The 15,317-nt window shown below is 42.2% G+C and overlaps 1 protein-coding gene across 9 annotated transcripts in view; it reads right to left on the reverse strand.

Annotated features, from left to right (window-relative positions):
- Positions 1 to 15,317, reverse strand: part of LOC144601975 (voltage-dependent L-type calcium channel subunit alpha-1D-like) — a 282,505-nt gene that overhangs the window by 193,561 nt on the left and 73,627 nt on the right. For all 9 annotated transcript variants that reach the window (XM_078414647.1, XM_078414644.1, XM_078414648.1 and 6 more), the window contains exon 4: positions 1,106 to 1,245. In XM_078414647.1, coding sequence (XP_078270773.1) covers positions 1,106 to 1,245 — 140 coding nt within the window. The remainder of the gene's footprint in view (positions 1 to 1,105; positions 1,246 to 15,317) is intronic.

A 15,317-nucleotide genomic window follows, 5' to 3' on the forward strand; every position in this document is an offset into this window, starting at 1 on the left:
ATTGGCATAGAATGGAGAGATGGAGTAGGGGAAGTTGGTGATAGGTTCATCATATCTGAGAATCGTCAGGTGATTGGAATTAACATCAAAATATTAGTATTCCTTTCACACATCGCCTGGCCTGAACGACGCCTGCAATTCCACACCACCAGGACAACGGGCTTTTATGGCCAAGTTTTGACTCGAACATATTTTTTTAAACTTTGGACTAGAAGGGCACATGATGACGTTTGGAACGTGGCTGACACTGTTGTGTGTGACTCGGCATGGTCTACTGTCTTGTACTCTTGTACCTAGTATGATTGTGCCAAATGCATAATGCACTGAACTACATGAATTTTACTGTACTCAGGTACATGTGACAATAAAGTGCCATTGGACCATTAATTTACATGTTATAAATTATTGCTTTTACAGTTCTGAGGGGATTCTGATCTCAGCTTTAAATGGAATTAAACTCCAACACGTTTAATGTGACATTGAACCACTCTATAGACGGGGCATTTCAAATGCTGGCACTGTCTTGGAATGGATGAGAAGCTCCAGGTCGTCAAGTAGGAGACAGGAAAGGAAAAAAAAATGTGACTGGAGATTAATCTCTTTGATGATGCTCAGTATTTTGCAACCCATTAACAAGATGACCATTTGTTCAGTTTATCACCATGCTCACTCTGATTTCAACCTATCGGAGAGATTCCCCTCCACCACCCTCCCTGAAGCTTCACACACTACTGTCTCCTTCTCAGTTCTTCGACCTGAAACATTATCGTTTTTTGTAGCTTGACCTGCTGAGTAATTCCAGCATTTTCTGCAAATAAAACCTTGCGTATCTTTATTGTATTGAATGATATCATAAGTGATAGCAATGACAATTCTATAAATTCTCCAAGTTATTCTACACTACATCCCAACAATAAAACACAAAAGCACCACAGTATCGCTTTGTGATGCAATACAGCAATGAAGAACTGGAAGCAATCACAAATTGCAAGCAATATTGGGTTTCTACAGTAATAAACCTTACATTTTATAGTCATTTCATTTAATGAACTTACAAAAAAACGTACAATATGTCTTGTTACCTGGCATTAAAAATAAAACTTACCCCACAATTACAATTACAAAGTCCATCAAGTTCCATCCATTTCTTACATATGCATTGGGATGTAACAATAGTCCATATGCAATAATCTTCAAACAGGTTTCAATTGTAAAAATAATAAGGAAGGCGTATTCTACTGTTTCCTGAAAAACACAAGAAAATACAATCATATGTCACCAAGTAATTCATAAAAGTAACATGTACAGTTTTAACTATGAATTATAAATCTATGAATTATAAATGAATTATAAATTATAATTATAACAATGCCTCCTGTTATTTCATACACCAACAATACAAGTTCTACATAACTTTCATCTTCAACTTGTCATGTTAAAAGATGCAAGACACAAAGTGTTGGACTAACGCAGTGGGTCAGGCAGCATCTGTGGAGCAAATAGACGACATTTCGGATTGGGCCCTTCTGACTAGTCCCAACCTGAAATGGCACCTATTAATTCCTTTCACAGGTGCTGCTTGGCCTACTGAGTTACTCCAGCACTTTGTGTTTTGCTCAAGATTCCAGCATCTGCAGTTCCTGGTGTCTACAAGTTAAAGGATGCATTCACTGTGATCAATGCAGGTTCACAGATTTACAAAGACAAAACCAAATCATATGCTGATATTATTGTTATAGCCCAGAGGATCATTCAACCCATTGAGATTATGCTGGTTCCCAGCACAATTCCATTCCACTACACTCCGCCCCATGACCCGAAAGCTATTATTTATCAATGATGGACACACTGTTCCATCTAAAAAGCATGAGGGCTCACACTCCAGCATTCTTTCTCGGAATCATGGACTTTTACCTTAACACAGATAATAAACAGTCTGAAGAAGGGTCTCGAACCGAAACGTCACCCATTCCTTCTCTCCCGAGATGCTGCCTGACCTGCTGAGTTACTCTAGCATTTTGTGAATAAATCGATTTGTACCAGCATCTGCAGTTATTTTCTTATAATAATCAGGCAGTTTATTGGGCTTGGGCTTTTACACCTGATTCCACAGAGCCGAGGTTGCATGACAAACATGTTAAGAGAAGATAAAATCAGCCAAAGGTACAAGGGAGATCAGATTTCTGTCAATAGCAGCTCAGACTACTTTATAAGCTATAACTGTACACATATTCTAAAAGAAAACACAGAAACTAAGTCCTAACATATTAATTTCCTATTTTTATTGTAATTTAAAGTAGCAGTGAGCCACCTTGTGGATGACTGCATTCTTTTGGAAAGGTACTCTCACATTACCTAGCAGTAGTTCTTGGACTATGCCCTGGTAGGACTGAGGGACATCTATCCAAGTTAGGATAATGTGCTACTTGCAGCAGGTGGTGTTTCATTGGACTTCCAACCCTTAATCTTCAAATTGGAAGAAAAACAAAGTCTAGGAATGGTTGCCAAATTTGCATTGGCAAATTGCTTCAGAGCATCTTCCAAATTATGCATGTTGGATCTACAGTGCACTGACAAAACAAAGAAAGAATGCTTAAGGTGATAAATGGGCACCTGATGTGGGCTGTTTTGTCTTGCATGGAGTCGATCTTTGAGTTTTATTGGCACTGCATTCATAAAGGAATGCAAACATTTTTAATTTGTACTCAAGATTTGAGCTATTTTATCAGATGGAAAGACTTTGGAGAATCAGGACAATCAGCAGCTGCAAAGTGGAACATCTCGTGCTGCTACTGCATCAGAAGACCCAGCTTCAGACCTGACCCCTGGTTCTCCCTGTAACCCATGTATGTTCTCTGAATGCTCCCATTTCAAATAGATGCAACTGATAAGTTAATTGATCCACAGAGAATAGACTACGGGAGGTTGATGGGAAAGTGGGTCGAATAAAATGGAAGTTGTGTAAATAGATGTTTAATGGTTGACATAGGCACGGTGGGCTGAAGGGCCCGTTTCTGTACTGTATGACTCTATGAACATGAGTAAATCACTCTTCCCTATTTCACCCTGAACAACCAGTGTATAATGTCCTCCAAAAGTCACAGTATTGAAGCAGCTGATCTCATTAAATTTCTGGTCAATGATAAAATTGCATTGTTTCATTTCATACTTGCATCCCTGCAGAATTGGTGCAAACTTCTGATTTACTAGTACTGTAACTTATCCACTATTTTGCTGTGCCATGTTCAAATTTAAATTCCACCGCTACTGAGGTGTGAGTTGAACATGTGTCTCTTGAATAAAAGTAGGGGTCTCCAAATAGTCATCAAGTCATCTCATCACTATGCCTCTGCACCTTGGATTATTTTGCTACTTTTAAGATGCCATACAAAAATGCAGTATCTTCGTGAGTAAAGCCTGGCCCGCATATACCACCATGACAGTAGCAGATTGCTGTCAGTTATGAAAGTCACAACTTTTTATGAAATAGATTATTTTGGCAAATTTAGGGATCATGATTATTGATAATGATTTGTGCATAAATAAATAAGCAGATAATTGAAAATTTATTTGGTTGAGCAAGCCAGTTCAGAAATCGTCCAATAGAAAATTGCAAATTGCTGAAAGATTTGGTGGCAGGTTCCTCTAATTTAATACAGTACACCCGCATGGGCAATATTGTCATCCTTTTATCAACAGGCAGTAACTAGTGGGGTACCGTAAGGCTCAGTGCTGGGGCCCCAGCTATTTACAATATATATTAATGATTTGGACGAGGGAATTGAATGCAACATCTCCAAATTTGCGGATGACACGAAGCTGGGGGGCAGTGTTAGCTGCGAGGAGAATGCTAGGAGGCTGCAACGTGACTTGGATAGGTTAGGTGAGTGGGCAAATGCATGGCAGATGCAGTATAATGTGGATAAATGTGAGGTTATCCACTTTGGTGGCAAGAACAGGAAAGCAGACTATTATCTGAATGGTGGCCGATTAGGAGAAGGGGAGATGCAGCGAGACCTGGGTGCCGTGGTGCACCAGTCATTGAAAGTAGGCATGCACGTGCAGCAGGCAGTGAAGAAAGCGAATGGTATGTTGGCATTCATAGCGAAGGGATTTGAGTATAGGAGCAGGGAGGTTCTGCTGCAGTTGTACAGGGCATTGGTGAGACCACACCTCGAGTATTGCGTACAGTTTTGGTCTCCTAATCTGAGGAAAGACATTCTTGCCATAGAGGGAGTACAGAGAAGGTTCACCAGATTGATTCCTGGGATGGCAGGACTTTCATATGAAGAAAGACTGGATAGACTCAGCTTGTACTCGCTGGAATTTAGAAGATTGAGGGGGGATCTTATAGAAACTTACAAAATTCTTAAGAGGTTGCACAGGCTAGATGCAGGAAGATTGTTCCCGATGTTGGGGAAATCCAGAACAAGGGGTCACAGTTTAAGGATAAGGGGGAAGTCTTTTAGGACCGAGATGAGAACGTTTTTTTTCACACAGAGAGTGGTGAATCTGTGGAATTCTCTGCCACAGAAGGTAGTTGAGGCCAGTTCATTGGCTATATTTAAGAGGGAGTTAGATGTGGCCCTTATGGCTAAAGGGATCAGGGGGTATGGAGAGAAGGCAGGTACGGGATACTGAGTTGGATGATCAGCCATGATCATATTGAATGGCGGTGCAGGCTCGAAGGGCCGAATGGCCTACTCCTGCACCTATTTTCTATGTTTCTATGTTTCTATCATTAATGACACAAACAAAAAGATTCCATTTGCTCAACCTCCAATTTGTTTGTGATCAGCATTACATTGTGCTCCAAAATCCAAAGATTATATTAAATATAGAAGTATTACATCATGTACCATTTCTTTTTAGAAATTCAAGTCTATCCTCCAAACCATCTGACACCCCATGTACATTTTCCAAGATGCAAGGAATGATATGTCATAAGATGCTATTGAATATAATGAAATCCATGAGAGTCTTCACATAGCAAATACAGCCATTATCAATCATATTTCAAGTGACTGCATCAGTCTCATGTTCTGCCATATTGTCCATTTATGTAAGATGATCCGCTTAAAAGGCGTCAGTACATCACAACATGCATGGAGATATTTCTTCTTTCAGAAGGTTGAGTATCTACAGAATTCTCTAACACAAAAAGATTTGGATGGTATCATTCAGTATATTCAAGGCAGAGATGAGTATTTGGATTATTCAAGTTATTGGTTAAAGAGGTATAAGAAAATAGAGTAGAGGCCAAATATCAACCATGATTCCACTGAATGTAGAGCACGCTGCAGTGTTAGCATGGTGCACTCAAGCTTGCCCCATATCTCTCTAAACCTTTCCTATCCTTGTACGTATCCAAATATCTTTAAAATGTGGTTATAGTACCTGCCTCAACAATCTTCTCTGGCAATTCATACATACACCTCCAATCCTTTGACTAAAGACGTTGCCCCTCAGGTTTGTATTAAATATTGCCCCTCCCACCTTAAACATACGTCGTCTTGTTTTTCATTCCCCTACCCCGGGGAAAGGATTTCCTCAGCCTTCTGAAGAGAACTGTCTCTAATCCATCCTTGTACCCAGAGCCTCTAATCACAAGAACCATTGTCAGAGGGCCATTGACAACGCCCAGAGGATTGTCGGCTGCCCTCTACTTACCTTGGAGGACTTACACAGTTCCCGCTGCATCAAAAAATCCCAGAGTATTATAAAGGACATTTCCCACCCCGGACACTCCCTGTTTGAACTGTTACCGTCAGGCAGACGGTACAGATCTACAAGGACAAGGACAAACAGACTTAAAAATAGTTTTTACCCCACTGCTATAAAGGCACTAAATGTAGCCGCCAAGGAACGCAGGGGCGATACATAATAAGAGACTGTGAAATCGACAGAAGGATGTAGGGTTGGGTGTTTATGCGTGCTATTTTCATGATATTTATTTTAGTTGTTTATCTTTTTTAAAATATTTTACCTTGTGTGTATTGTTAGCTTTTAGAAATGTTTGAATGGTGCACTGACTGGCTGACATTTTACAATTTCGTTGTACATGGCTCATGTTACAATGACAATAAAGGAACTATTCTATTCTATTCTATTCTATATATCTTTCCTGCACCCTCCTCACATCCTTCCTTTTATGTTATGATCAAAAATGAACACATGCAGTTGATTTCAAACCTTGTTTAAAAAGGATCAGCATCACCGACCTGGTTTTATACTCTATGGCTCTGTTACTAAAGCCCAGAACTACGTGTGTGGCCTATTTACCACATTTTCAACCTGACCTGCTAATTTAAATGATTTGTGCATACATACTCTTAGATCACACAACTGCATTCCGTTTAGAACGATATCCTTATGCTATATTGTCTCTCCTCCATCTTCCTCTCAAAATTACCTCTCATTGCTCCATCCTACACGTAAATGCATTGCCTCACATTGCTCCATCCTACACTTCACCAGCCTGTGAATGGCCATTCAACCATCTGTTTCACAGTTCACATTATTACAAAGTTTTGTGTCATCTGAAAAGTACAGAAATTTTGACCTGCAACCCCAAATTTTGGTCATTAATATAGATCATAGAAAGCAATGGCCCTATACATGATCAATGGTCCTACACCACCGATAGAAAACAGAAAACAGTTGTGCTTCAACAAAACTAATTTTATTCTTACATGGCATCTGATTTGTTCACTTCAACAACTCTGTGTAACAGCAAGGTCCATTCCCAGAGATTAACACTTTCCAAATTCTCCCTCAGATTTATTCGTGACTCATTTATTTATCATTATTTTTGTCACCTTCACACGTGGAAACTGTATCTGTACGTCTACATGATGAATAAGATGGTTAAACTTTGCTTGATAATGTTGGAGAAAATTCTCAGACTACATATTTTGCATCTAATAAAGTAAGATTGGTAGTGGGAAATATGCTTGAGTCAATTATTAAAGATGTATTAGCACTGCATTTGGAAAACAGTGATAGGATCAGTCAAAGTCAGCATGGATTTATGAAGGGGAAATCATGCTTGACCAATCTTTGGGAATTGTTTGAGGATGTAACAAGTAGAATGGATAAGGGAAAGCCAGTGGATGTGGTGTATCTGGACTTTCAAAAAGCCTTTGACAAGGTCCCACACAAGAGATTAGTGTGCAAAATTAGAGCACATGGTTTTGGGGGTAGGGTATTAACATGGATAGAGAACTGGTTGGCAGACAGGAAGCAAAGAGTAGGAATTAACGGGTTATTTTCAGAATGGCAGGCAGTGACTAGTGGGATGCTGCAAGGGTCAGTGCTGGGACCCCAGTTATTTACAATATATAATAACGATTTAGACGAAGGCATTGAATGTAACATCTCAAAGTTTGCAGATGGCACAAAGCTGGTGGCAGTGTGAGCTGCAAGGTGGATGCTATGAGGCTACAGGGTGACTTGGATAGGTTGGGTGAGTGGCAAATGCAGTGTAATGTGGATAAAAGTGAGGTTATCCACTTTGGTGGCAAGAACAAGAAGTCAGATTATTATCTGATTAATTCACAAAATGCCGGAGTAACTCAGCAGGTTAGGCAGCATCTCGGGAGAGAAGGAATGGGTGACCTTTCGGGTCGAGACCCTTCTTCAGACTGATGTCAGGGGGGCGGGACAAAGGAAGGATATAGGTGGAGACAAGAAGATAGAGGGAGATCTGGGAAGGAGGAGGGTAGGGGAGGGACAGAGGAACTATCTAAAGTTTGAGAAGTCGATGTTCATACCACTGGGCTGCAAACTGCCCAGGCGAAATATGAGGTGCTGTTCCTCCAAGGCATTATCTGAATGGTGTCAGATTAGGAAAAGGGGAGGTGCAACAAGACATGGGTGTCCTTGTACATCAGTCACTGAAAGTAAGCATGCAGGTACAGCAGACATTGAAGAAGGCAAATGGCATGTTGTCATTATGTTCATAATGAGAGGATTTGAGTATAGAAGCAAGGAGGTCCTACTGCAGTTGTACAGGGCCCTGGTGAGACCACACCTGGAGTACTGTGTGCAGTTTGGTCTTCTAATTTGAGGAAGAACATTCTTGCTATTGAGGTTAATTCCCGGGATGGCGGGACTGACATATGATGAAAGAATGGATTGACTGGGCTTATATTCACTGGAATTTGGAAGGATGAGAGGGGATCTTATAGAAACATATAAAATTCTTTAAGGACTGGACTGGCTAGATGCATGAAAAATGGTCCCCATGTTGGGGGAGTCCAGAATCAGGGTTCACAGTTTAAGAATAAGGGGTAGGCCATTTAGGACTGAGATGAGGAGAAACCTTTTCACCCAGAGAGTTGTGAACCTGTGGAATTCTCTACCACAGAAGGTAATGGAGGCTAATTCAATTAATGTATTCAAGAGTTAGATATAGCTCAGGGCTAACAGAATGAAGGGATATGAGAACAATGTACTGATTTTTGATGATCAGCTGTGATCATATTGAATGGCGGTGCTGGCTCGAAGGGCCAAATGACCTACTCCTGCACCTATTTTCTATGTTTCTATGTAAGATGTTCACTTCCGTATATTTTTATAATACCAATTTCACTTTTCAGATCCCATGTCAAATAAGTTGTTTTCCTATTGAACTCTCATCTGATTTTATATTTATTATTACATAGGACAGCATATTCCATGTTTCAAACCTCTATGTTGTCTCAGTCACATAAAGAGTAAGACAGAGGCAAGAGTGGACATTGGACCGCCGGAGAATGAGGCAGGAGAATTGATAATGGGGAATAAAGAAATGGCAAGGGAATTGAATAACTTTTTTGCATCAGTCTTCACAGTGGAAGACACCAGCAACATGCCTGAAATTCAAGAGTCAGGGGTTGGAAGTTAGTTGAGTGACGTACAGGTATGTATGTTAATTGGCTGGGTAAATGTTAAAAAAAAAATTGTCCCTAGTGGGTGTAGGATAGTGTTAATGTACGGGGATCACTGGGCGGCACGGACTTGGAGGGCCGAAAAGGCCTGTTTCCGGCTGTATATATATGATATGATGATATGATACTAGGGAGAAGGTGCTTGGGAAGCTGAAAGGACTGAAGGTGGATAGGTCACTTGGACCAGATGGACTGCACCCTAGGGTTCTGAAAGAGGTGGCATTAGAGATTGCGGAGGCATTGACAGTGATATTTCAAGAATCACTAGAGACAGGAAAGGTCCCAGATGATTGGAAAATTGCCAATATTACTCCGCTGCACAAGAAGGGAGCAAAGCAGAATAGTGGGAACTATAGGCCGGTTAGTCTGACTTCAGTGGTTGGTAAGATTTTAGAGTCCATGATAAAGGATGAGGTTACGGAGCACTTAGAAGTTCACGATAAAATAAGCCAAAGTCAGCATGGCTTTGTGAAGGGGAGTCTTACATGAAAAACTTGCTGGAACTCTTTGAAGAAGTAAATAGCAGGACAGTCAGCAGAAGTTGTTGAATTAGATTTTCAGAAATCCTTTGATAAGGCTGCTAAGGAAGATGAGAGCCACGGTATCAAAGGGCAGATACTAGCATGGATAGCATTGTTGGCTGGATGGCAGAAGAGAAAGAGTGGGAATAAAGGGGGCTTTTTCTGGTTGGCTGCCAGTGACTCCCGGAGTTCTGCAGGGGTTGGTCTGCTCTTCACGTTGTATATTAATGATTTGGACGAGGGGATTGAAGGCTTTGAGGCCATATTTGCAGATGATACGGAAATAGATGGAAGGGCAGGTAGTGTAGAGAAAGCAGGGACTCTGCAGAAGGACTTGGACAGGTTGGGAGAGTGGGCAGAGAAGTGGCAGATGGAATATAGTGTAGCAAAGTGTGGAGTCATGCATTTTGGAAGTAGGAATAAAGGCGTAGATTATTTTCTAAATGGGGAGAGAATTCAGAAATCGGAGGTGCAAAGGAACTTGGGAGTGTTGGTGCAGAATTCCCTAAAGGTGAATCTGCAAGTCGATTTGGTGGTAAAGAAAACAACCTCAATGCTAACATTTATTTCAAGAGGGCTTGTATACAAAAACAGGGATGTAATGCTGAGGCTCTATAAGGCGCTGGAAAGGACGCATTTGCAATATTATGAGCAGTTTTGGGCACCATATCTGAGGAAGGCTGTCGGGGCAATTGAACCAACCAGTCGGGGCAATCGAAGCTCCCGCAGCCAGCAGTCAAAGCACCCGCGTCGGGGTGATCGTAGCTCCCGCGTCGGGGCGATTGAAGCTTCCGCGTCGGGGCAATCGAAGCTCCCGCGTCGGGGCGATCGAAGCTCCTGCGGTTTATAATTCCCAAAGACAGTCTCCGACCAGAGACCACGAGCTCCATGATGTTAAAGTCCGCAGGCACCCGCGGTTGGCGCCCAGAGGTCAATCCCTGGCAAAGGGATTGCGGGCTCCACGATGGTAAGTCCACAGGCTTCCGTGGTGGAGCTCCCGAAATAAGTCTCCAGCAAAGGCCGCCAAATCCTCGATGTTAGGCCACAATCCGGACGGAGATACGATACAAAATAAAATCACATCTCCATCGAGGTAAGATATTAGAAAAATGTCCCCAAACCCCCTATCCCCCCCCACCAACCCCCACATAAAACAAGCTAAAGAACACTAAAAACATACATTTAACACATACAAACAAACAACAAAGGAAGGGTTGGTGAAGGAGCCATTGTGGATGACAATGAACTGCAGTAGTGAGGTTGGGGATGGCATCAAACAGGAAATTGGAAATGCGTGCACTAAAGGTGCAGCAGTTATAATGGGTGACTTCAATCTACATATAGATTGGGTGAACCAAATTGGCAGGGGTGCTGAGGAAGAGGATTTCTTGGAATGTTTGCGAGATGGTTTTGTGCAGCAACATGTCAAGGAACCAACGAGAGAGCAGGCCATTCTAGACTGGGTATTGAGTAATGAGGAAGGGTTAGTTAGCAGTCTTGTTGTGCGAGGCCCCTTGGGCAAAAGTGACCATAATATGGTGGAGTTCTTCATTAGGATGGAGAGTGACAAAGTCAATTCAGAAACAAGTGTTCTGAACTTAAAGAAAGGTAACTTTGAGGGTATGAGACGTGAATTGTCCAAGATAGACTGGCAATTTATACTTAAAGGGTTGACGGTGGACATGCAATGGAAGGCATTTAAAGATTGCATGGATGAACTACAACAATTGTTCATCCCAGTTTGGCAAAAGAACAAACCAGGGAAGGTAGTGCATCCGTGGCTAACAAGGGAAATCAAGGATAGTATTAAAACAAAAGATGAAGCATATAAATTAGCCAGAAAAAGTATCATACCAGAGGACTGGGAGAAATTCAGAGTCCAGCAGAGGAGGACAAAGGGCTTAATTAGGAAAGGGAAAATAGATTATGAGAGAAAACTGGCAGGGAACATAAAAACTGACTGCAAAGGCTTTTATAGATATGTGAAGAGAAAAAGATTAGTTAAGACAAATGTAGGTCCCTTGCAGTCGGAAACAGGTGAATTGATCATTGGGAACAAGGAGATGGCAGACCAATTGAACAACTACTTTGGTTCATTCACAAAATGCTGGAGTAACTCAGCAGGTCAGGCAGCATCTCGGGAGAGAAGGAATGGGTGAAGTTTCGGGTCGAGACCCTTCTTCAGACTGAAGAAGGGTCTCGACCCGAAACGTCACCCATTCCTTCTGATTTGAATGCAATATCTCTAAGTTTGCGGATGACACGTAGCTGGGTGGCAGTGTTAGCTGCGAGGAGGATGCTAGGAGGCTGCAGAGTGACTTGGATAGATTAGGAGAGTGGGCAAATGCATGGCAGATGCAATATAATGTGGATAAATGTGAGGTTATCCACTTTGGCGGCAAGAACAGGAAAGCAGAGTATTACCTGAATGGTGGCCAATTAGGGAAAGGGGAGATGCAACGTGACCTGGGTGTCATGGTGCACCAGTCATTGAAAGCAAGCGTGCAGGTGCAGCAGGCAGTGAAGAAAGCGAATGGTATGTTAGCATTCATAGCAAGAGGATTTGAGTATAGGAGCAGGGAGGTTCTGCTGCAGTTGTTCAGGGCCTTGGTGAGACCGCATCTGGAGTATTGTGTACAGTTTTGGTCTCCTAATCTGAGGAAAGACATTCTAGCCTTAGAGGGAGTACAGAGAAGGTTCACCAGATTGATCCCTGGGATGGCAGGACTTTCATATGAAGAAAGACTGGATAGACTAGGCTTATACTCGCTGGAATTTAGAAGACTGAGGGGGGATCTTATAGAAACATATAAAATTCTTAAGGGGTTGGAGAGGCTAGATGCGGGAAGATTGTTCCCGATGTTGGGGAAGTCCAGAACCAGGGGTCACAGCTTAAGGATAAGGGGGAAGTCTTTTAGGACCGAGATGAGAAAACATTTCTTCACACAGAGAGTGGTGAGTCTGTGGAATTCTCTGCCACAGAAGGTAGTTGAGGCCAGTTCATGAGCTATATTTAAGAGGGAGTTAGATGTGGCCTTTGTGGCTAAAGGGATCAGGGGGTATGGAGACAAGGCAGGTACAGGTTACTGAGCTGGATGATCAGCCATGATCATATTGAATGGCGGTGCAGGCTCGAAGGGCCGAATGGCCTACTCCTGCACCTATTTTCTATGTTTCTATGTTTCTATGACACTGAGATTGGTAGTGCACAGTGATGAAAGCCATCTAACATTAAGATGGAATTTCGATCAACTGAGCCAATGGGCTGAGGAACAGGAGATGGCGTTTAATTCATTTTCATGCCAGCTGTTGCATTTTAAAGAATAAACTAGGGCAGGGCAAAAAGTCCTGTAACAGTTACAAAATCTGACTGATGTAGATATTTATTAAAGGTTTTGAAGCAAATATTAAATGATAACACTCAGCTGCGCCCTTTATTGGCACTGATCATCAGCTATATTTAGGAAAATATGTTCAATTGATTTCATATTTCTGTGTATGATATCAGTCAAAATATTTGAAGAAGCAATTATATCCTGAGGTCAGCATATGTAAGATCTAAAGCCAAGCTACCGTTTTTTAATAGTTTCTTTACGACAGAAATTATTTGCTCGTTTACTTTTCTAGATTTATTCAGTGTTCTTTTTAAGCATATAAACTAATATGTTTTGTACATGCTTCTATGATAAAACGCCATGAAAGCAATGAAATGCATTAGTAGTGCATCAGTAAACAAACCTTAATGAGATTTGCATTTATTACACGTGACCTCTTATTATAACAGGTTTATTTCTCCTGTACAGAGAAGAATCGCATAAAATGCAAAAAACAAAAGGTTGCTGATGTGCAGATGCAACATCTTGCACACGTGTGTGTATTTTTCCTTGGAGAATTATTGATTTCATAAGCCATCCACAAAAAATACGGCAGGGTAAAAGATAAGAATACAAGTTACTGGACCACAAATCCCTTGCGGTCAGTGTGTGTACTTTTCTGTTTGATAGTGTGATGCTCAAATATCTTATATCCGTATTATTCAGTACTTTCAGTTCCATTCAGCATACACAGCAGCATGTATATATACATGCATACATAGGGCATACGTACAAGATTAGGACAAGAGGGCGTGCAGTGTAGGTTCACTAGGTTAATTCCCGGAATGGCGGGACTGTCGTATGTTGAAAGGCTGGAGCGATTGGGCTTGTATACACTGGAATTTAGAAGGATGAGGGGGGATCTTATTGAAACATATAAGATAATTAGGGGATTGGACACATTAGAGGCAGGAAACATGTTCCCAATGTTGGGGGAGTTCAGAACAAGGGGCCACAGTTTAAGAATAAGGGGTAGGCCATTTAGAACGGAGATGAGGAAGAACTTTTTCAGTCAGAGGGTGGTGAAGGTGTGGAATTCTCTGCCTCAGAAGGCAGTGGAGGCCAGTTCGTTGGATGCTTTCAAGAGAGAGCTGGATAGAGCTCTTAAGGATAGCGGAGTAAGGGGGTATGGGGAGAAGGCAGGAACGGGGTACTGATTGAGAGTGATCAGCCATGATCGCATTGAATGGCGGTGCTGGCTCGAAGGGCTGAATGGCCTACTCCTGCACCTATTGTCTATTGTCTATTGTAGCGCAGCGGTAGAGTTGCTGCTTTACAGCGAATGCAGCGCCGGAGTCTCAGGTTCGATCCTGACTACGGGTGCTGCACTGTAAGGAGTTTGTACGTTCTCCCCGTGACCTGCGTGGGTTTTCTCCGAGATCTTCGGTTTCCTCCCACACTCCAAAGACGTGCAGGTATGTAGGTTAATTGGCTGGGTAAAATGTAAAAATTGTCCCTAGTGGGTGTAGGATAGTGTTAATGTACGGGGATCACTGGGCGGCACGGACTTGGAGGGCCGAAAAGGCCTGTTTCCGGCTGTATATATATGATGATACGGGCGGCACGGTAGCGCAGCGGTAGAGTTGCTGCTTTACAGCGAATGCAGCGCCGGAGACGCAGGTTCGATCCTGACTACGGGTGCTGCACTGTAAGGAGTTTGTACGTTCTCCCCGTGACCTGCGTGGGTTTTCTCCGAGATCTTCGGTTTCCTCCCACACTCCAAAGACGTACAGGTATGTAGGTTAATTGGCTGGGTAAATGTAAAAATTGTCCCTAGTGGGTGTAGGATAGTGTTAATGTACGGGGATCACTGGGCGGCACGGACTTGGAGGGCCGAAAAGGCCTGTTTCCGGCTGTAGATATATGATATGATATGATATGATATGATATGATGATGATGATATGATGATGATGAGGAAGAACTTTTTCAGTCAGAGAGTGGTGAAGGTGTGGAATTCTCTGCCTCAGAAGGCAGTGGAGGCCAGTTCGTTGGATGCTTTCAAGAGAGAGCTGGATAGAGCTCTTAAGGATAGCGGAGTGAGGGGGCATGGGGAGAAGGCAGGAACGGGGTACTGATTGAGAGTGATCAGCCATGATCGCATTGAATGGTGGTGCTGGCTTGATGGGCTGAATGGCCTACTCCTGCACCTATTGTCTATTGTCTATTGTCTATAGAAGCATCACCATCCATGCAAGTACATGGCTTGTGATATGTTTGTATATTTCTGTGTGCTCTAAGAGCTCAGGCATAGTCTGACCAACTTCCCATTCACTGGGACACTATATGTTGATGCAAGTAAAAATACGAATGCTAATAGAGAAGTGGTGGCAACATTTGGAAATGACTTGCAGCAACTGCAGAACCTCTTACATTTTGGCAATGACAAAAAGTCTTCTTGTTTTGCATAGCTTTCGTTTCAGGTGATGAGATTTAGAATATTGTAATATGAGTAGTGGTTGGTGTTGCTCCCTATTTTATATGGATTTGTCAT

This window comes from Rhinoraja longicauda, chromosome 17 (genome assembly GCF_053455715.1).
Source record: "Rhinoraja longicauda isolate Sanriku21f chromosome 17, sRhiLon1.1, whole genome shotgun sequence".
Taxonomy (NCBI): Eukaryota; Metazoa; Chordata; class Chondrichthyes; order Rajiformes; family Arhynchobatidae; genus Rhinoraja; species Rhinoraja longicauda.